Here is a 22,481-nt window from a genome sequence, read left to right on the forward strand (position 1 = left end):
CACAGGAAATATCTGTAGCATGCTAGCTTAGAACCCAAAGCATAACCTTTAATAGCTAATTTTATGTTCTTCACTTGGCATTCCTTGAAGTTCAATGAAAAATAGCCACTTGGAGAACTTTTCTATAATATATGTGAAACTATATCAAATAGAATTTTTTTTTTTTGTAGAAGGATGTACACAAAAAATTCCTTCTCATACATAAAACCAGAAAAAAATACGGTCTCTTTGCATGAATTTCTATTCTTTCTTTTTATCAGAAAATGCAGCTTCTATAACCTCGTGCCTCCCCTTCTTGCCTTGGCAACCAGGAATCTCAGGATTAAATGTAAGGTACAACTCTTGGGTCAGGCTCCTGATATAACAGTCTATCCTATTTTTCCATATGGTTTCTGGCTTCTCTATATTTATTGGTACCTGGTGTATTTAAAACTTGAAAGTCACTTGGAACGATTTTGGAAGTTGGTAGAATACATGTTAAAAACAAAATAAATATTTCCCTTATGTTTCCTGGCAAATAAACGGCAAGACCTATATGTTCTGATGGGACTGTGAGATCTGTAAGGAAAGGACCTTCTTCTTCTTTTCTTTTTTTAAATCTCTAGTGCCTAACCACAGTGTTTGGCTAATAGCAGATGTTCAAAAACTGCTGAACTGGGCTACTGACTTAGAAACAGCCATATTGAGTACTTCTGACAAGCATTCGCCCAAGTGTCATGATTCAATGAGATCCAATGCAAAAGGCCAATTCTGCTGCCTGTTATTCTTCCGTTACTAATATTTTCCCAAGTTTCTAAAATTTTTGATTTCCTTGGTGTCCCCTAATAAAATGCAAATACCCCATGCAGTTGTTAATCCTAAAGGTGAGAGTCTGTAGTTATTAGCTCCCACCTTAGTTTGAAAACAAGGACTTTTCTGAGGTTGATACGGAATAATTGTCTGGAGGGTGGAGGTATAGGATGGAGGAGAGAAAAAGATCCAGGAGTGAAGCAAGTTAGAAGTGCCGGGAGGGACAGGGGGAAGGCTTCCAAGACAAAGTTTACTGACCTCACAAACTTGACAACTGGCTTATCTTGGTGAAGTTCTTTGGGATAAAACATATTTTATCTCAATTTTTACACAACCCCTTCTGTGATTTTGGAGATGTTTACCATGAAGGGGTACAGAACTGAAGTAAATGCCTACCCATCTCCTTTATTTATTTTTTTTATTTAGAAATGAATCATTCATGGATTTTGGTTTCTTGCTCTTGACTTTCTAACACACTGATCTGATTCTCCCAGAAACACTGGAGGAAAATAGGAAAGTACCAGTAAAGTCTCTACCTAAGGGGGAAGATAAACACTCTTTTGAGGAGTGATGCACCATCTCTTCCTACGTGTGGAATTTGTTGTGTTCCTAGCAATTCTACCTAGAAATTAAGGTAAAACTATCACCTTCATTCTAAATATTTGTTTAATTCTGACTATATGCAAAGCGTAGAAACCTTACCCTATACCCACAAATCTGCAAAATGACTCTTTCTGGAGTGTTCATAGTACGCTGAACTGAAAACTTCCATTTACTTGTCAGTCTCTACCATTAGACTGCAGAGCTCCTATTACTTGATTTTCTATCCACAGTGCCTAGGACAATGTCCTTGTTAAGAAATGTTTGTTGCCAATTTGGAGGAGTTACACGCTGTCCTCTATGGTACTGACAGTCCAGATGGGGAGGTAGGACGTGTACAAATCTCAAAGATGGTAATAGTAATAAAGGTAGCAAACACCAAGTATCCAGGAAAAATGGGGATAGTAGATATTCCTTTTTGGGGGCTTCATGTTCTGTCGTTCCTTACTGAAAGAGTAAGCCCCATTCCTAAGAGGATCTAATGTGAAAATTTCATGTTTTTAAAGTTCCAGCACACCTGAGTTTGAATGTAGACTCTGCCATTTACTAGGTCTGTGACCTTGGTCAAGTTACTTAACTTCTCTGGGCTCTGGGTTGATCCGCTGTTAAATGACGACACTGTCTATATTGTAAAAGTATTGTGAAGATTAAATCATAGCAGGTTTGTAAAGCATCTAATACAGTGTCTGCTAGGTGACCGATTAATATTGGCACGGCATGAACAAATATTGATTGGTTGATGAAATTTTCTATATGTAAATCTGGGGTATTCTTCTGGGCACATTTTCTAACCTGTACACAGATAATTCTGCTGAGTCTATATATTTAGAGAATAATTAAAAAAAAATCATCCTAGGAGAGCCTAATGAGAGTAAAACAAACATATTACCAAGTTATTAACTACTGCTGCTATTTATAATTAGCTCCTTATCAGGGTTAGTTATTTGCAGAATTTGAGAATGACAGTAGCCTTTTAAATGACATTAAAAACCAGGTTTCCACTCAGAGAATCACAGCAAAAGGCAACAAAGCAGCTGGAGAAGTCAAAAGGATGGGGTGGCGGGTGGGGGGAGACACGGACTGTTTGGGATGTCCATGGTACATGCGCAGCACACATATGAAAAACAAACAGCCCATCAACTTTTAAATTAATCACTGCCCACAAGTTATTTGCAAAGCTTTTTCATGTTGACTGAGTGCAGTTACACACAATGTCCCCTCCGTCAGCAAACATTCAAAATCCTCAAAATGTATTAACACCCGAATGGGTTCACGATCCCATTCTTTCATTATAAATGTACTTTGGATTTCAGACTTTTTTTTTTTTTCTGAGGATCTGATGCTACAGGGAACTAAGGAGAACCCTTAAACAACATGAAAGATGAGCGTAGGATCTGGTGGTTATATTTAGGGAATAACTGCTTCTTTAACTGTCTTCAAGGTATTCGTCATGATGAAGCTGATTCTTTTTTTCTTTTCTTTTTCTTTCTTTCTTTCTCTCTCTTTCTTTCTTAAGTAATGCTGGTTAAAATATATAAAATCAAGGTAAGAAGGAGTCGCCACCAAGGAAAATTTCTATAATCTGGCCATTGTTTTAAATCGTAAAATTCCAGGGCTTGCTTGAAAGAAGAATATACCTTTGTGAAACGTTTTTCTGCCAAGTACACAAACATTAAAGATCGTTCTGCACCATTCTTTTCTTGGTTGTCACAGTCCAGTGCTAAAGCCAATTTGTAAAAGAATACTGTGGGTTTAATGCCTAATCCCTTTCCTTCTGGTACCGGTTATCTAGAGACAACAGGATCTTGCAAAATGCTTCATTTTGATTGGGGCTTTGTGACCTCAAGGGGATCCAGAACCCCAGAATCCTTATCTGGTTGTGCTCTTCCAGCTTTACTTTTTTAAAGGTCTCCTGGGGCAACAGAGTTTATGAGCCAGCCCCACCCTGCCGCAGGACTCCATTCAGTTTTGTGACCGCACACCTAGATATCGAATGGGTTTCATGCCACAGGGCAACTCCAATAGCCTGGATTTTGAGACCTGGGTGAGGGGAGGGGAAACGCGCTGGGACTGCGCTGTAATGTCTGCTGTAGGCACCGGCACCGGAACTGGTGTCTCCAGCGTCAACGTTTTGCCAAACAAGCCAAAACACATGCCCTTCTCCCTAGTCAAGCATTGTCCTTAATCTGCTGAGAACATGCTGTGTTTATCATCCATCCTTTCTCTATGCTTTGCTCATGTCGTCACCCCACCCAGACACTATTCCTTTTCCTTCCCATCTTGCCAACTCTAAACCAACATTTACAGCTGAACGCAAGTCAATCTTTTTGGATAAAGCCTGCCTTAACTATTTTTGGCTTATGCCATACAATTTAGCTCATTGTTTTCTACTATATATATATTTCTGCAGCATGTGCATTTGCTTTCTCTTCCCAATAAGACTGAGAGTCTGTTGGGGCTGAACAAACTTCTCTAGTATCTTCCACCAGTAGACGCACAATCCAAGTGCCTCTAGGCTCAGAGTCAAAATCAAGGTGTGGAACTATGGCGAGCCACCAATCAAATTACCTGGTAGAGGATGTGCTGGGTAAAGACCTCCTCATTGCTCCTGGACTCATGCTGTAGTATGAAGAACTTTCCAAATCTGAGAGAGAAAAATTTGGGCCAGTTCCTGCAGCTATTGGTGCTAGAAAAAAAAATAGTGATGTTCCGTGAATAAAAGATCAATGAGAGCATATATCAGTGTCGCATGTAATACATTTTATTTCTGAATTTATACAGTAAGCTTATCCAAAATTACCAGTAATGAACTCTGACCGCCAAAGAATGTTGACAACAAAAACTGTCTACGCCAGAAAGACTTTGTTTTATAATGTACCTTTTATCTTTTCTCTTCTTGTAATGGCAAACTGTCACCAAGGTTGCAACATTCCTGGAGGCTTTTAACAGAAAGACCTCCGCGTTTTGCTCTGAAACTTTTCTTGAATGACCAGCCAGAACATTCTCTGGGCTTTCCTAACTTTGTCTGATCCTGATCGCTTTCACTCATCGGCATTTTGGAAATCGTTCTGAACTGCAAATTCATCTTTCTGGGCTACCCATTCCCAATTTCCTGAGACGAGAAATGTGTGATCTCTCTTTGCTCTGAACCGCCTCGGTGCCTACACACACCTTCACTTTATTTGTGAGGCAGGGTCCTCAAACCACGGTTCCTGAGCCACAGTTCTTCTAAATAAAGTTTTACTGGAACACGGCCACGCCCACTTATTTACAGATGGTCTCTGCTTCCACACTGTGACGGCAGAGATTCACAGCCACACAGACACCGTATGGCTCACCGAGAAGATACTTATACAGAGGAATTTTCCGAGGTCTGACTTAAGAGATGGTTAAAGATAATTTTGATTGTATGTGATTTTCAGAGCTGACTATTGTGTGAGATGTCACTCTCTGTATATTTTTAAGGCCTGGAACCTCCAGATACCTTGTTGACAGTAGTAGTTTCATAGATATTTTTGAATGAATAAATAACACCTATCAATCTTATTTAAAAAACTCTGTGTAAAGTTAGTGGTGCAACTGTATGAGTGGAAATAACCTCTTCTTTTAAAAGATTATGCAAAATCAGGAGCAACAGATTCATATATTATTATACTAAGGCACTGGTCTCAGAGTTAAGCCCGTGTAAGTGGATATATAAATAAGTTAAATAGAGGCTAATATCCATAAGAAGAAGGGATAATTAGAAATATCACAAACCAGGGACTTTTCATTCTTTCAACAAATGATCACTGCTATTGCCAAGAACTGGGCTGGGTGAGGAGGATGCTTAGAAGGAAGACATGGTCTTTATTCTGAAACAGCTCTGGAGGGAAGGTTGGCAGGTTATTTTCAATACAGTGTGATAAGTCCTTTGCTAGAGTTATTCCAAAATTGATATGGCCACATAGAAGTGGGTATCTAACCCAGCTGGGGAATGAGAGGTTCCGGGAGTAAAAAGACCTCAGAAAATGTGACCCCTTGGAAGATGTTAAAATGACAAGTTTGAATTGCCCAACTGGGAGGGATGGAGGCGTGCTAGGTAGGGGGGACAGCATTTATAAAAGTGAGGGAATATAAAATGAATACTGGATTTCTGATAACTCAGTGTGATGAAGTATACAGTACATGAAGAAAAGAGGGGAGGGTTAAGGTCAGATTACGAAGGGTCTTTAGGAACATGAATTTCTTTAAGAAACGTGACTTTGAGTCCAGCAGATTCCCAAGTTTAGAAGCTACAGAAGTGCTTATCACACTGTACTAATTGGGGGCCACTGCCGCATCTAATACAATCCCTGACACCAAGAGGCAGTCAGTAAGCACTGGTCAAATGGAACTGATTGCTAGTCAAAGGAGAACCAGCAAAGCCTGAGAATATATCACCAAATTTGCCTTTATAACCTAGAAACATCATCCTGTCATGAAGGTAGGTGTGGGGGACAAGGGGGTGGCCGTTGAAGAATATAATCAGTAAAACCATAGAGGCCAGTGGAGTCATTTAAAAAAGGTAAGGTGGGGATGGGTCTAAACTCAAGGATGAAATGGAGGAGCCCAGTGTAAGTGATTTACGAGACAGACTCAGGAAAATGTGTTGATTTCTTGAGTGTGATAATAATGGAAAAGGGAGAGTATGGGATGACTCCTAAGATTACTGCTTGGGCAGCTGGGTGAATTGCAGTACCATAGTAAGACTCTGGAATAGAGGAAAGGTTGGAAGGGATACGTATTATCTAAACATTTAGTTGTTTGATTACTCGCAATGGCTAAACCTTAATCATAACTGTCATTATATAAAAACAGTCACTGCTAAGAAATGGAAAGCTCTGAAATTCACATACACTTTCTGAAATTCAAACCTCTCTCTTAATGACAGGCTGTAATGGAGGAAGGGCCTTTAGTTCAAAAACCAATGGTTGAGCTTGACAAAAAGTGTAAACAGAGTTCCAGTGAATGATTTTGCTAGTCATTCCCTCATTTGCTTTTTCAGCTAAACTTATTTGCATAGTTTCCCCTTTTATTCCGTAATATTTTATAGCTGAAATAGGCTGGGGGGGTGGGGAGGAGATTACTCCAATACGTCACCCCTCATCCCTCTCAGCAGCCTGATGTAGAACAGGTACGTATTAACGTTTGTGCCTTCCTGGAGCTTAAAGATTCACACCTCTCATTAAAGAAGAGGGATGAGGCTGATCGGTGTCAAGGGTCTGGATTTAGATTTTCTAAGTTTTGGGATGAGGTTCGGGCCTCAGCCTAATGGTGCAGCTGCTTCATTCCCAAGCACCAGCAGAAGTGCGCAAGCCTCACTCCCACCCTCGGGAGGAAAGATAAAGCCAGACGTGAGTGAACGGCCTGGCTGGACTGAGAGGAGAAGTCTGGGGCCCTCTGCCCAGCTGCACCCACACCTCACCTTCTATTGACCACATTGTACCATGGAAAAATGTCTTCTGCCTTGATTATCTTATTAAAATGTCAAAGGAGCCAGAATAGGTGAAGAAAGAAAAATACAGTGTAAATACAGTCTGCACACCTCTCAGAGAGAATAAAAAAATAACCAACCCACAGAAATGTTCCTTCGCTTGTCTGTATATTTACTTCCTGTGAAGCACTTAGCACACTGGCTTTGTAACTAGCAAAACGCTTATCACGTGGGCTGGCGGAATTGTGATACTTTCTCAAAGTGTCTCTTGGAGTTATAGTGCATAACTTCAGGGCTTGACAAACTGCTTATGTGCGTCTTCAATTTTGTAACATCATTAAATTTCTGAAATGAGAATGGGTTTCACAACGTGGGTTAAATAATCCTAATAAAGTGCTGACCCAAACTCTGCATTCTTCCAAAAAGTCTTGTCAGGAAACACTCCCCAGTACTGTCTGTGTGTATGCATCGTATGAACGTCAGCCGATCGGAATGGAATCGGAGTCAGTGACACTATGACAGTTAAAGAGAAAGCCCCATGCCTGTGGGGAGGGGTCACTGTTAAGTGTCCCCACAATGGGCTGGGTATTCTCAGGGCCCCTCGTCTGGGAGAACAGGAAGAGCCTTAGAGAGGTATCTGAGGAGGGTGGGCTTTCAGCAGGTTTTCCCAAGTAACTATGGAGCATTTTATTTTTTATACCTAACTTCATCCTCAAAACAACCTCTTTAGGAAAGTCCCTCTCCTAAATGAGAAAAACTAATCAGCCCCAAAATGAGGTTAACTGGCTTGCCATGGACTGCAGAAAGGCAAGAAAGAGGGAGGGCCAGGATTAAAAGTCAAGGGTATCTCACCCCAAAACCTGTTGCTTTTCTTACCCTACTACCCTGCCTGCTGTAAACAATATTTGCCTTAAACTTCAGATGATAAAAAGGTACACGGTGTCTCTGTCTCACAAGGTTTACTACAGAGTGGAAGGATAAAATAATACTTGACTAATTCAATGCTGAATGTGTTCAATCTCATAGGAGGAATGCAACAGATGTGTTAGAAAAGTTCAAAGGAATGAGAATCATATTGGCTTGTGGGATGAGAAAAATGTCTGATTCCAGGAGGAGTTGGGCACTGAAGCTAAGCCTTCAAGGATGGGAGGATTTAAAGAGGCTGAGAAAAAGAGGAGGGTTTCTAGGCAGATGACAGAGTATGTGCATAAGTTTGGAGGCAGGAAGTACAGTTAGTGATCTGTGGGATCCATGATGGTTTCTGAGTAGGGAAGTGATCATTGTTGAATCTGAGCAACATTAATATGACAAGAGCCTACAGAATGCACCAAAGGTTACTAAGGTGGGGAAATCAGTTGGTAGGTTGACGCATGAGTTAAGAGGGAAGGGAGGCCTAAACCATGCTGTCTGGAAAGAAAACAGAATTTTCACAGTGGATATCTGTCACCTTCATAAACAGGTACAAAAGACCTGTGTCCGGTTGTGCACTATGAAAGTGCATACACGAGCAAACAGGTCAAACTATCCCAACAAATATAAAATATCAATAAGATGTATATAACCCAAGGCACTTCTTAGCTAATAATGGTAGTAAGTCCTTTTGGCAAATGAGGGAACTAAACGTTGTCAAGGGTTAAATGACTTGAACAACGTCTGCCCAGGGTGTCATGCTGGGCTTCTGAAGCCAAAGACTAACAGCCTGCCTGATGTGTTACAGAGATTGTGTAGCCACTGCCAATCAAAGGTGGGGATGTTAAGGAAGGATTGGACCAACCACAACACTTCCTGTCTGTTCCATATATTGTGAAACCTGATTTTGTTCCACTTGTACTTGACCCTAGGCTCTATCGTTCTTAAATTATCTCACCCATGACATTTTCTCCCCCACTAGATTGAGTGCATTTTGAGGACTGTAAAGATAGACATCCCAGGGCATAGAAAAAGTGCTGGTGTGGGCCTAGGCATGATCGTCTAGGGTTTCAGCCTTGCCAATAACCCCCTGTATAGCTGAAGTCATTTCAACTCTTTGGACCTCAAAATTCCCATAACAGTTGTGATAGAAACGCAAACTGACCACCAATGCCAAGGCCATCGCCACCACAATAACAAGGACCAGTGTTTATTAAGCATCATTTATGGGCCAGATGCTGGCCTGAGCCCTCTAAACACATCATCTCATTTAATCCTCAGGACACTACCAGGGAGGGATTGAGGTACCAAGAGGTGAAGTAACGCCCCAAAGCCACAAAGTCAGAGGGTCATACCACGTAACCTTTAATCCTCCAGATCTGACAGCCTTTTGTGTATTCCTAAACAGCTCTGCAGAGTTTTGTATGACGATCAATACAACACAAGAGCTGATGATCAATAAATATGCTCTGAATTAACAAGAATCAGTAATCACCCTCTCCGTTTGCCCTCCGCCCCCCAACTTTTGCCATACAAAGTGAAACTCAGAAACCTATAAATATGCATGAGCGGTGAGGACTGGTGCCTCACCTTTCTTAAGCAGGACTGCAGTGAGTCACACCTGAAGGTTTTGTGGATTTTGTTCCACGGAGGAGTTTTTCTCAAAGGATGAACTTTGGGGAATTGTCTCGTTGGATGTGATATCTGAGCCATTTGTCCCCCCAACTCCCTTCTTTCCTGTCGTGAGTAGAAGACAGTCTTTGTGTCATTTCTTAATAAATGGTTTGCTATTAAGGCATCATTATAGTAATGTGGGCTATTGGAAGAAAGGGGTTACTTTAGTAGCCAACCCTCTTAATGACCTGCTCTTCTGTACACATTAGTAGTTGGATAAGGTTGTGGTTATTGAACTTCTGCCATCCACCAGAGACAATCTGCTCGGGCTTGTGTTGTTGGAAAGAGAGGGTGATGGAAAAAAAAAAATTCCTTCCAAAATTTCAAGTGACTCTGCCTGGGAGATGACAGTGCACTGAGTTTACAACTTGTTCAACAGGAATCAGCGGGGAGCATTAACTGAATGACTAGTGTGGCCAGCCTACCGCTAATTGGCACATATTCTCTGAGAGGCTACATCCAGTGGAATTCAGCAAATATTCACGGGGCCCTTTTCATGTGCCAGGTGCTGCTCCAGATGCTTGAGATCCATCAGTGGACAAGATATATAAGGCCCCCTGCCCTCGTGGGGCTTCCATTTTAGAGATTAACAATCATAGCCACCCCTTCCTCGAATTTCCCCGGCAACTAAGGAATATGGCCACATGGCCAATAGGTAACCCTCAAAAAAGACGCCTGGGACTTACTATACTACTTCACTTTCAATTTATAAAATAACTATGAAAAAATAACAGAAGTATACTTCTCTCCAGATTATGTAATCTAATGCACTCACTGAGACTTTGGGAACTTGTACTTTCAGGCTTGGGGAGAAAAAAAAAATCCAACAACAAGCACACAGTTCTAGGGGCCCAGCACAATTTAGTGTTGCTTTGCATTCTGGTGGCAAAGATCTCATAAGAAAGTCCATGTCACTGGCACAAAAGGAGTGAACATGGGAAAATACTTGGTCTTCTTTCTATCAAAGGCACAGTTGTAAAACGCACAATGCTACGAAAACTCAAGCAAATCTGGAATCATCGTTAAAGGGAATTAACTTGGAAAGTAATTTATGGCAAGAAAATTCAACTCCTTTGTTATCTTCCTTTTACTGTAATATGCTTCCTGAACACTGCCTATGACAGAGGGCTTTTAGGAAGAAAAAAAATAAGTATAGTAAAATTAACTCATTTTATCAATTTGTGCTGTTGGCCAGAGTTTCCTGACTGTGGCTACGAGGGGCTGTAAAACTGATGAATTTGCATGGAAAAAGAAACCAGTGTAAGTAATTTGTGTAAGAGGTAACACGGACATACACTGCTATAATTCAGACACCCTGCAGATAGCAGCCTGCTGCAGTGTGAGCAGTTATGGGTTAGAAAAATGACCACACTGCAGTCAGTCTGACTTGAATGGAAATCAATCATAAAGGTACTTTCTCTGCAGCTTCTACACCACAGTCTTCAGCAACTCCTTTGCCAAGCAGATTTCTGGTCTGTAAACCGCGTGCTGATCTCCTTTCTCTACCCTTCTTTTCTAAAAGGTCTGACCCAGTGCAGGCTAGGGGTATGGTTTTTCCAAAATGGAACATAAAAGAAAGGCGCTGGACCAAGACGAGGATTTCCCTCTATGTGGAAATGAACTTCCCTGCTATTATGAGATTTAAGCAATGCTTTTTATGAAACGTAGTATTAGGTGCCAAAAGCCACACAATGTTTTAACCCCATCAATGGCATCTGCTAATGCAGACAAAGCACTGTTTTCACACATCCACATTTGTGGACACAAGTTAAGAAATATGTGGGTTTGTGTTGCCAGAAAGGGTAGGAGGAGGTGAACACAGAAATTGTTATTTCTGAAAAAATGTTTTCTTTTTATTAAAATAAGAACAGTTCACTGATACCCTCTTCCTCCCCACTCTGACTCTTGAAGATGGTTTACCTTTGATAATAATTGTGAATTCAGTTTGTGAAGAAAGTGTACTCGGGCATTTTATTGACACAAAGAGAGCTCAGTCTTGGATCTCAAGAAACTTAGATTTCTACTCTATAAAGGAAGGAACAATTTCTACTTATCTCTGTATTCTCAGCACACAGTATGAGATGTTTCGTATATTACACATGCAACAAATGTTTACTGAATTGAACTAAAATTACATGAGCTTGTTAAGGAAAAACAGCTATGAACTGATATTTATTGATCATTTATTACGTGTCAGGCTGATGTGCTATGTGTTTTACCCAAATTATCTCATTTCATCCTTGCAGTATCCCCACGGAACCTGTATTTGTTTATTCTTCTTTACAAATGGGAAACTGAGCTGTAAGGTTAAGTAACATGTTCAAGATCACACAGGTAAGTGACAGAGCAAGGATTTGAACCTGAGTATCTCCAGATACCAGCCCGAAGAAACAGAGGTGAAACTCACATTTCCTTTCTTTCATCATCAATTTCTACAGGGACGGAGTCAACAAGATTTATAGAGAAAAGTAACTGTCACCTATCCATGACGTGGGAAAACTTCTATCTGTCATCTTCCTTCTTCCTTCTTTGTGTTTTCAGGTCTTTAGAGTAGGAGTGTCAGCCTGTACTTCCCTGGACGGAGGGCCTGATATGTGGTCGAGCAGAGCCATTCGCGGCGGGGTTGGCAATGCTGACTGATCTCCTGCATTAGTGGCTTCTGCCTTGGGGACTGAAATTGATTTTCTGCATTTTAGAGTATCATCTCATCTTAGCTTTCGGTTGAGGTCAAATGTGGTACCCGTTTAGTACCTGATACAGCCTCAGCCATGGGATTAAGTCTTCCCTGACAGGGGATGGATTTGATGGCCTGAGACGTCTTTTTACCACAGTGATCTATAAACCAGGAAGGGCGTCTAAGCATAAGCCCCTTCACCAAGAGTGTACTGGGACTATCTGACCATTGGCTCTTGGGAGACCAAACGGTATCAGCAGAGTCTCATCCCAACAACCTACAAATCCAGCTGCCTGGATTTGTCCTAATAAGTCTCAGTATTTTCACTAAGAACTGTTTATTTTTTTTTCCTTCTCCATTCACTGAAAGATCCTGGGTGTTAATATATACTCATATCAATCACATACTGCATTGACTCAGTTCCTGTATTGTGCTTAACGTGTGGCTTTGCTGAGTGTGGACTATACTGACCTCATTCTGGATGTGCCTACTGTGTCACCAACAGCAGTCTTCCGAATCAGCAAGAGTTAGCTAGGATGATATATACCAGCCAAAATCTCAATAATATTTGTGGTCTTATTGTGGGAGTAATATTGAATTTCTGTCAGGCTTCTGGAAATCCCAAAAATACCTATTAGTTTTCTAATATTATCCACTGGATAGGAATATCTGCTCTTAAAAAATTGAGGTTTATGAGTGCATAAATAAAAATTTGCTAAAAATCACATTGCTGGTAATGACGTCTAGCATGCCCCTGCTACTCACAGGGAATTTTTATGCCCGTAATATAAAAAAAGCAAAATTTAAATACTATAAAACTAAGAACTACTTTAAAGAACTCTGATAAAAATAATCAAGGTATGGCTAGCCACTTAAAAAGTTGTTAATGTGTCAGTGTTAGATTGAGAATTTTTAAAACATCTTGCTATCCATTAGATACCCTGGAAGAGAAATTTCCAGAATAACTCAGACATATAGGCTTTGGCTGAAAAGTTGAGGAGTAAGAATTTTCTGGTTTCTTAAAGCAGATGAATTAGGTCTAGTATTGGCATGCTCTTATTCCATCAGAATTATTAACTTTGAAGGGGTCATGAGAATGGTCCTTCTAATAAATTGACTTTTAGAATGTGAATCTCAAATCAGTCCTTCTTAATTTATACATGCACACAGAGTACATACAGACACATACACACATATTCTTAATAAATTTGCTGATAGTCTGGCCACCTCAAGGATCAGCTCTGAACGCAGAGTAAAAGACCAGGGACAGAGGCTTTGTTCAATGATGAGCATGGTGATTACCATTGTTGAGCATTTACTATATGCTAGACACGCGCCATTCTCTCACTTAATCCTCAAAACACTCCTGACAGCTATTACTATTTCCAGCATTCTGATGCAGGCCCAGCACACAGTTGGTTATTTAATAAATATTTGTTGACTGAATAAATGATTTTTACCTACGAGAAGAACATAGCTGGGAGGGGTTCAGTATTACCCAAAATCATATAGTTGGAAAGTGGCAGAGCCAGATCCCCAATTCTATATCCTGAACTATGATACCATCTTAAATATGGATTTTATAGAATGTATTACTCTTAGGAAACATAATCCACGAATTAGCTAGAAAAGATTAGAAATAGATGAATATATGAATAGAGATCATGATAACAAATTAGTATGGACATCAAGGTGTTATGTGTTTTGCTTGTCTTTGAGTCCAATCTTTAAAATAAGAATGCTTATGGCCCGGTCAATTTAGCAAGAGCTTCAGCTAAGAACAGAAAACAAAAGTCCTCCTCTCCCCCCACCCCCCACCCCAGAAACTGCCATGAGAACTCTCTCTACCGACTCTTACCGGGAAGGTTGTAGAAAATGAGTGTAATAGAAAAAACGGGACTTTCAAGCATCGAGTTGATCAATGGATCTGCTGATGTCATAAGCATCTTTTCACCAGAGTTTTAATTTCAGTCACCATGCTGGTCATAAAGCCACTGCCAGGGCCCACGCCGAACACAGGGCACACTGTACATTGCAATTTGTAAGTAAGGACGGGGACACCTCTCACTTTATGTGGTTCCTTCTCTATGGGGTGAGAAGAACGGAATAGGGAAAATCACGCGTGGCCGCCCATACTGTGAGCTGGGATTCAGAAGAAAGAGTAGTTTGGTGAAAATTTCTATTACCGCCAGTCCATTCCATTTGCCACCGGCTTTCCCATCCAAATCGTCACCCCAAATATGTCAAGAAAAAAAAACTGTGCAACAAAACATCCTTCTGAACTAATTCAATTTCAGGGTTTATTTTGAAAATTTATTGAATTATAGCAGAGGAGACCCACTCAATTAAGCCAGCCAGACTGATATTTTTCTTCCTAAGAGTATGGCAATATTTATTATTTTATCTCTCTATGAAGGGCTGATTAAAACTAGGAAACATTTGCAATGTTATGATATATTCAGAATAAGGTGGTGTAGGCAGGCAAAATGGAAAAAAATTATAGGGCCAATCAGTATTTTCTAGTCCATAACTTAACAGATTTTCTTTAAAAACTGTATTTTAAAGATAGGCATTATGATTTTTTTGAAGGGTCTCCCACTCTTGTCTGCGGCACACCATAACCTCAATCTGGAAGAGGTGCCATTGACTTCTACAGACAGAAAATGTGTTAGGTTCATTTTAAAATTACTAGTAGAGCCTGCTATTGACCATCTAATTATGCCGAGTTCCATTTATAAACATAGCTAACCACTAAGTTTATGGAGACTTTTTGTGCTGCTTTAATAGGATATTGATCGAGAGCATAGTTTGAGTGGACTGCCATTGAATTGTGTAATGGCAAACAAAAGGCAAGGTCACAGCCACTGTTCATGCGAGGGCTGCAGTCTATTTTTTATTATAATCTTTTTGTTTCTTCCTTTAATGCTCAAGCCCAAATGGCTTCTTTTGAAACAAGGGCCTGCTTAAGAATATTAATTTTACAATTAATTTCCATGCAATGACCACAACTCTCATGTTACTTTGCAGAGGAGCAGGAACAGGCCACTTGCTCAGAAAGGAAAGTTTCAGATCTCCTCTCTTTTAACCAAGATCTAAAAATCCTGCAACTATTTTCAATGGTACCCCAACGGACTGGACGTCGGGCAGCCCTCATCCTATACCAACTTCCTCGTGAGTCTGTCTTTGTGAGAACATTTTGTAATTTCCAAGTTTGGGCTTATTCCTATCAAAGAGCTTCATTTTCTTGTTGTACCTTGGAGCCGAGTTAAGTCTGTTGTCCTTGCTCCAACGTGTCAGGTTAGAATACCGCCAGTTGTTCCTACAATATTGCTGGCCAGAGAACCCAAGCGCATGGATATGGGCACTCAAAGTTCCACAAAGGGCCTCGAGGCTTCAAAAAGAAGTTGAGAAATGAACTGCAATTTGGATCCTAATGATGATTCCGGTGTGAAAATACAGAAAGAGTGCACATGTCTAAGGCAGAAAACAGCCACTAGGGTGCCACCTCATGCCAGGCTGAGGCAGACGCCTGGCTCCACTCACTCCCCCCCGCCCCCCATGACAAACAATTCGGGAATCCTGTAGCCACCCAGCAACCCGGCTTTGTGGCAGAGCCAGGACAGTTCAGCTGCTGGATTTACTAGATTCTGCAGCAGGGCAACGGGAACCAAAAATTCAGTCTGGGTAACTGAGAGTGGTTTTTACACCCAAAGACGCTAAGGCTGGCAACAGTATACTGGGAACCCTGGCTTTTCAAAATTCCAGGGCCATGAAGTCATCCCTAGCCACGAAGTTTACTTAACCCTTGCAGCCCGCTCGGGTGTACAAACCACTGCTCGAAAATTAGAACCCGCCAGGCCAGAGTCACAATGGCCCATGTGTGTATTTGCGGTTTTCCTCTTTCCCAGTGAAGTATTTAAGGTTTCAGAGTCACCCCACCAACTTCAAGTAAAACAGTCAGCACTTTAGAAGGAAATGGGCAGAAGTAGTGGATTTTTCGGGAGGATTTTTCTGGGTTCATCCCAGGAAGGATATTTGGCAGCCTCAAAGCACACACTTTGAGGAAAACACCAGTGCAAAATAAGCAGGAGTGACGACCATCGAAGCGGGGTCATTTAGCAGCCGGTCGAGTGGGCTCTCTTTGTGGCGGCTTCATAGGAAAGAGACCCATCTGAAAATGCTTCTTGGAGGCTTTGTTTGAAAATGCAGCATCATGTAAGAACCCTTCCAACAGATGGTTCCTGTCTTTTTTCCTCATAGTATCATGCTAACACAACTTTAGTGATTCTGAACTGCATTGTTAGCACTTGGAAACCCCCTCCCCCGGAGCACAGAAGACCTCTCTTTCCCTCTGGCACCGTGTCTAGTGGTCTGTATTCCCCCTTCCCGACCCTCTCCTGGAACAAAGTAATAAATAACGACAACGACTTTCAGATGGCCCTGTCACAGGGTGGGAAAGGTAGGAGGCGCGCCCACAGACATCTACTCTTAGGCTGCAGGACTTTGTGGCGGAGAGAGACAGACCTCTCCTTTCTTGCCTTTCGTAGACTCTAGATAATGCAAAAAATGAAAAGGTAAGGTAGGCAGGAGGCAAGGGTGAGAGGGAAATTAGTGAGACTGCAGCAGGAGCCCCTGATTCTAACAGCTCCACGCATCTGATCAGTATAATTTAATGACGAGCAACCTTGCCGCCTGACCCTCACCTCTGAACGTGTGAAGCTAAGCCAGCAGCTTTCTCTGGAGCTTCTCTGCCATTGCCACCCTGTAGTAACACGATTATAAACAACAAACTTAGCACATAGTGATTTCAGTGAATCCTCATGAGGAAGTGCTGAAATCGCACCTCCCTCCTCTATTAAATTTAAAAGGAGGAAAGCGAAAAACAGAAACTAACTGGAAACCCGAGGAAAGTAAATATTTATATTAGCAAATTTTCAAACTGCATGCTAAAGATTCAGGAAGAGGGAAAACGTTCAAACTACGGCCTCCATTAGTTTGATATTTCCAGGCCATACATGTGGTCCTAAGTGTGACTGGGGGAACTGGGTGGGGCCGAGACAAATAAGAGGGGGTTAAGAAGAAATGTGCAACAGAGCGGAAGAAATTGAAAGACACCGAGGCCATTAAAAACATCCAGATAAAGGCTGAACTCTTCAGAGAATGAGTAATAATTCGGGGGAGTGGGCAGATGACTGGCTGCAGTGCAGGTGATTTTTCAGGAAGTGAGACTGTTCTACAAGGCACTGCAATAATGGATACATTTGTCAATACACAGAACCTACAAGGCAAAGGATGAACCCTAATGTAAACTTCTTGTAACAAATGTACCACATTAACAAAAGAGGTTAATAAATAGAGGAAACTGTACTGGGGGGGGGGTGTAACAGTAAAATCCTGTACTTTTTGTTAGCCTAAAACTGAGAACCTAAAATTGCTCTAAAAAAAATAAAGCCTATTCATTAAAAAAATCATAACTGAAGACAAACCCAGGGGGAAAACATTTAATTAAGTATTTTAGTTGTTTTGGTTAACATGAAAATAGCTTCAACCTTTTTTTAATGCACAGATTAATAATCTAAAAGTTTATCAACTCTAACAAGAAATGATTTTTAATTAAAGCACATAATCTTTGGATTCTGTTTAGCTCTGTAATGCAGTTATAGGAGAGGTCATGACAAAAATGTCTGCAGTCAGCTAGCCGAACACAACAAAGTAAAAAGAGCAAGTTTCTTTTAACCTCTTTGAGCATCACAGTCTCCTTCATCTGTAAAAAGGGACAAATACAGCACCCGTAGAAGGACTGAATGAGATTATGTTTACAAAGTGCCTAGCACAGTGCCTGATACATAGTATATGCTTAATAAATGCTAGCTACTGTAATTTTTCATATTAGTATTGTGCTACCAGGGCTAACATTATGCATTTAATCAACTTATGTGCCAGTTAGCTTATTTCTACTTCAAGGTTGTAGAATGCACCCCCCCAGCCCCACTCATTTGTAAAAAGTGTCCACTGCACCTCTAACATGGACATTGAGCTCTTCCAACTCGGGGAAGGGGGCAGGGCTGCAAGAAATAGTTAAGGATTTTGACTCCTCCTGCAGCTTGAGTGTTCAGTCTTTCGGAAAGGTGTGTGGGTGAGGAGACCTGAGCTGGGGGCTGGATCCTTACCCCAGCAGCCGAGGTTTTCTTGTGACATGTACCCCGACAAACCTGGATTAAAGATCTGCAAGAGGGAGGGGGGCTCTGGCCAGCAGTTTGGCTTGAAGCCATGATTTAGCTGACACAGCCCAGTCCCACTCTTGCCAAACAGTTTTAGTCAGCACGAGGCCATGTGTCAGTGAGTCCTACAGCGATTACACAGCAGTGTGCAGAATCAAAAAGCATTCAAGGGCCGAAGGACGCTCACGATGCCAGACATCAGCAACATAACCCCCGAAATGGGGACAGGAAACAAAACCAGGTCCCTCTGCAAATTCAATCTGTGGTCTGCCCATACCCTCTGGCAGTCTTGAAGGCAGGTTTAGAATTCACTTGGCAACCATGCTATGTAGACTGAATGGAGGTCTAATCTAGCTTGGAACTGATAGGCCTTGGGATATAAGATCTTAAAGAGACATATGGAAAGTGGAAGAGGGACATGATTCTGGGGATGGTCCTGAGCAGCATGGGCCTTCTCTACAACACCCAGGCCTTGGGACACACTGATGGTAATAAAGACAAAATATAAGCATTACAGCAGCCAGGGTAGAATAAAACAGTCTGGTGCTCCAATGTTAGAGCTAAAAGGATTTTCTTCTCACTCTTGAAGGCTATGTTTAGTAAGGGCTCAATGGCGTATTTCCCTGTAATGCCATTATGACATATATATGTACATATATATATATATATATATCATCTATATCATTTTACTATTAAAATGACAAGAAAAATGTGGGATAGCGATCCTTTTTAAAAGTTTTACAAAGTGAAAAAAATTTTTTTTAAATCTATAAATGCATTATTTGATCATGGTAAATGACTGGCTAGTTAGCTGTGCGAGGGCAGGCAGCATATATCCTGGGGATAGAACAAGGCCATCTCGTCTCTTCTTCACTGATTGGTACTTTAAGCACATTTGATAACATGGCAGAAACTTCTCCATTCCAACTCACACCCTCCTGCTCCTAATGCCTCATCCCTTATGGTTCCGCCTCCCTAACGCTAGAACACCCCAGCATCAACCAAGGATCCCGGCTCCCAGAATTCCCACACTCATAGTTACTTCCCCCTACTTTCCCTGTCTTGTCCCACATTGTACATTTCTTCAAGTCCCCTTGGGCCCGTGTAAGAGGACATTTTCTAGCATTACACAGACTTAGCTTCAACTATTTACCCACTGTTTGACTTTGGGTAAATGACATAAATAGACCCACAATTTAACTCATTTGTAAAAAATGAGAGTAATTACTTATCTGACAATTTTATTGCAAAGATAATTTATGCAACATACATGAAAACACAGCATAGTGTCTGGCAGATAGTGAATGCTCAACAGTCATTAGATTTTTTTGTCTAGCCCTCAGACTCCAGATCCTCTGCTTCCATCTTATATCCCACTTTCTGGATTCTTACTAGTCTTCCGGCTTTAAGAAATAAGAATAGACAGAATCTGAGCCTGTGAGATTGGGATGGCTTGGCTTGCTTGACCCGACATCTTGTCAGAGATGGACTGGTGTACTCAGTCAATCTTGCAATACTGTAATGCAGTGAATGGGGGGTATGAAATTGAAATGAAAATATTAATTTTTACTCCACCTCATTCCAGAAAGGATTTGATGCAGCTTGATACCAATGTTAACAATGTAAAGCAGTCTTTTGAAGTAGGAGGAGAATAAAAAGTAAAATTTTAATATTTTCTACTTATATTTTCCTCTTCTTGTTGGCACCCACAACACTATACTCATTGCAGGTATGCATTTAAATAAAAAAAAAAAAGATGTTTTTGAGGGAAGGCAAGAGTGTGTGTGTGTGTGTGTGTGTGTGTGTGTGTGTGTGTGTGTGTGTGACAGAGAGAAAGAGAGAGAAAGAGACAGAGAGACTGAGGGAGAGAGGAGGGGAGAATCCTATACCTTCTCCTTGGACTGTCTGTATTATGTCATAGCAAAAATACAATCAATGACCCCTCTGATCAATGCAACAGGGTGGTGACAGGTACTCTTAATTCATTGTTGTTGGTGATTATTGACAAGCCGATAATGATCATGCCGTACTGTGTCACTCAGCCTGAGGGCATTAGCATTCTTTAAAGGTCACAAACAAATTCTTTTAAAATGCAGAATTTCTTAGAAACCAGGGAAGCCTCAGAAATTTTTTCAACCAGGTTCACACTATAAAGTAGGGAATATGTGAGACAGTCAGGATTTCAGTTCTTTCCCTGTGTCTCACATTAAAATGATATTTAATTTTTCCTGATTTAAATTCTTGGCTGTCAAATAAACTGCGTGGCGAAATTCTTCCAATGGGTAAATGGAAAAGGGATTCTGAAAGCTATTTATGTCTCTTGGAGGCCGAGGCAGACAGCACAAACCCAAGACAAATCTGTACCAAATCAAAGCAAAATTATACTTACTCTGTGACACTCTTACGAGCTCAGTCACACTAAAAACACCTGATGTGACAAAACTGTCTTGGAAGCCCAAATGTCCTGGGGAAACAAAAACAAAAGAAACAGCGTCATAAACAGAAGACATCTGACAACAGAATTCTAAATATTAGTTTCATTGTGATTAAAAAGGGCAATGTCTAATTTCCTACTCTGCTCTATTAGAGCTGACGTGGGCGGGGACAGTCATTTCGTTACATAGCTGGTTTTCTGGTTTGAATCTGGGGGCTATGGAAAGCTCTGACACAACTGGGTGATTTCTGAAATGGTTTAAAAAAAAAAAACTCAACAGGAAATCTGAAACAAAAGAAGATTTAAAATAAATGGTTACCTTGGCTGACCTCCGAGACCTTAACAGCTGGGCTGAAAACAGCCTACCTAGGAATCAGCCAGGGTACCTAAATTCCAGAACAGTTTTTCAACATTATTCTCTAAAGAAACATCTGATCAGGATTAGCTCTCCATCCATTCAGATCAAACAAGATTTAAAGATGTTCTCTTCATTTTTAGAGGCACCACAGGGTGAAATCTTGAAAAAGCCAAACCAGTAAAGGCAAGCCTCAACCCTGAAACATGAAAACAAATTCTTTTGAGCACAAATAAAAATTTAGATTTGTTTTGAGAACAAGAGGGTTTTTTTGTGAGTGGGTGGGTTGAGTCTTTTTTTTTTCTTTTTTGAGAAAAGACAATGAACCAATCGTTCGACATGACAGTCTTTGATTTTGCATCTGCTTTATTTTTGCTGGATATAATTAATTCCTTTAAGATATCTGCTATTACAATCTCTTATCATTTGCTTGTTTATTTTTATAGTACATTCAAGAACATAAAACTTATAAATAGCAAGGAATACATAATTTAGGATATGTTGTTTCCTTCTCTGCTTCTCAAGTTTTCTGATTCTGAGTCTCAGATAGATAAAATCTAGTTGAGATGTGTCTTTAGGGTTAGCATAATCACCTCCTTTAAAATCAGGGCCAAAGGAGAAGCTCGCCGAAGGGATTTTTAAAATAATTGTCCTTTGAAATAAGAAACATACTTTTAAGAAATGCAACATAAGAAAACAGGTCAATATGAATATATAACAAACAGCCCGCAAGTAAGATTTATGTTATTGACAAAAAATAGATTTTGCCCACTACCAAGAAGAGGCAAATTTACCTATGGTATAGTTTACACACCGATAGATTCATTAAATGTCACGCACATAAACACATGCATCAAATCACTATGTTTTGGAGAATTATAAAGGTACCGACAAATTATTCTTTTTCTGGTTGCATTAGAATTAAGAAAGATTTTTTTGTTGAATTTAAAATATTTTTTCAGTTAATTTTTATATCAAACACAATATGTTATTTTAGATAAAACAGCTCTAATTTTTAGAACATGCAGTCACTATAAATTGCTTTCTAAAAAAGATTTTATTTCTTTGTCAGAGAGAGTGCACAAGCGGGGGGGGGGGGCAGCAGGCGGAGGGAGAAGCAGGCACCCCACTGAGCAAGGAGCTGTATGCAGAACTCGATCCCAGGACCCTGGGATCATGCCCTGAGCCGAAGGCAGACGCTTAACCGCCTGAGACACCCAGGTGCCCCTATAAATTGCTTTTTAAAAGTAAAATGGCAAACTTCCATTTGAAGACATACTTAAGAAATTTCACCTCTCGAAACAACCCCCACCCAGGTCTTCAGCTGACTTTAATTTGGTAAGCGCCTGAGGTGTTGTCTCTTAGATAAA

At 40.7% G+C, this 22,481-nt stretch overlaps 1 protein-coding gene across 8 annotated transcripts in view; it reads right to left on the reverse strand.

Moving 5' to 3' along the window:
- The window catches only part of NFIA (nuclear factor I A), a 360,615-nt gene that overhangs the window by 100,747 nt on the left and 237,387 nt on the right, over positions 1 to 22,481 (reverse strand). For 7 of the 8 annotated variants that reach the window (XM_073896645.1, XM_073896647.1, XM_073896646.1 and 4 more), the window contains 2 exons: positions 20,712 to 20,786; positions 3,958 to 4,075 (listed from right to left, as the gene is read on the reverse strand). In XM_073896645.1, the coding sequence (XP_073752746.1) occupies positions 3,958 to 4,075; positions 20,712 to 20,786 (193 nt within the window). Of the gene's footprint in view, positions 1 to 3,957; positions 4,076 to 20,711; positions 20,787 to 21,734; positions 21,764 to 22,481 lie in introns of those variants that run through there. The other variant, XM_073896650.1, reaches the window with a different exon arrangement.

The sequence above is a fragment of the Callorhinus ursinus genome, unplaced genomic scaffold, assembly GCF_003265705.2.
Source record: "Callorhinus ursinus isolate GAN/ISIS: 27379988/994484 unplaced genomic scaffold, GSC_fseal_2.0 scaffold9, whole genome shotgun sequence".
In the NCBI taxonomy this organism is placed as follows: Eukaryota; Metazoa; Chordata; class Mammalia; order Carnivora; family Otariidae; genus Callorhinus; species Callorhinus ursinus.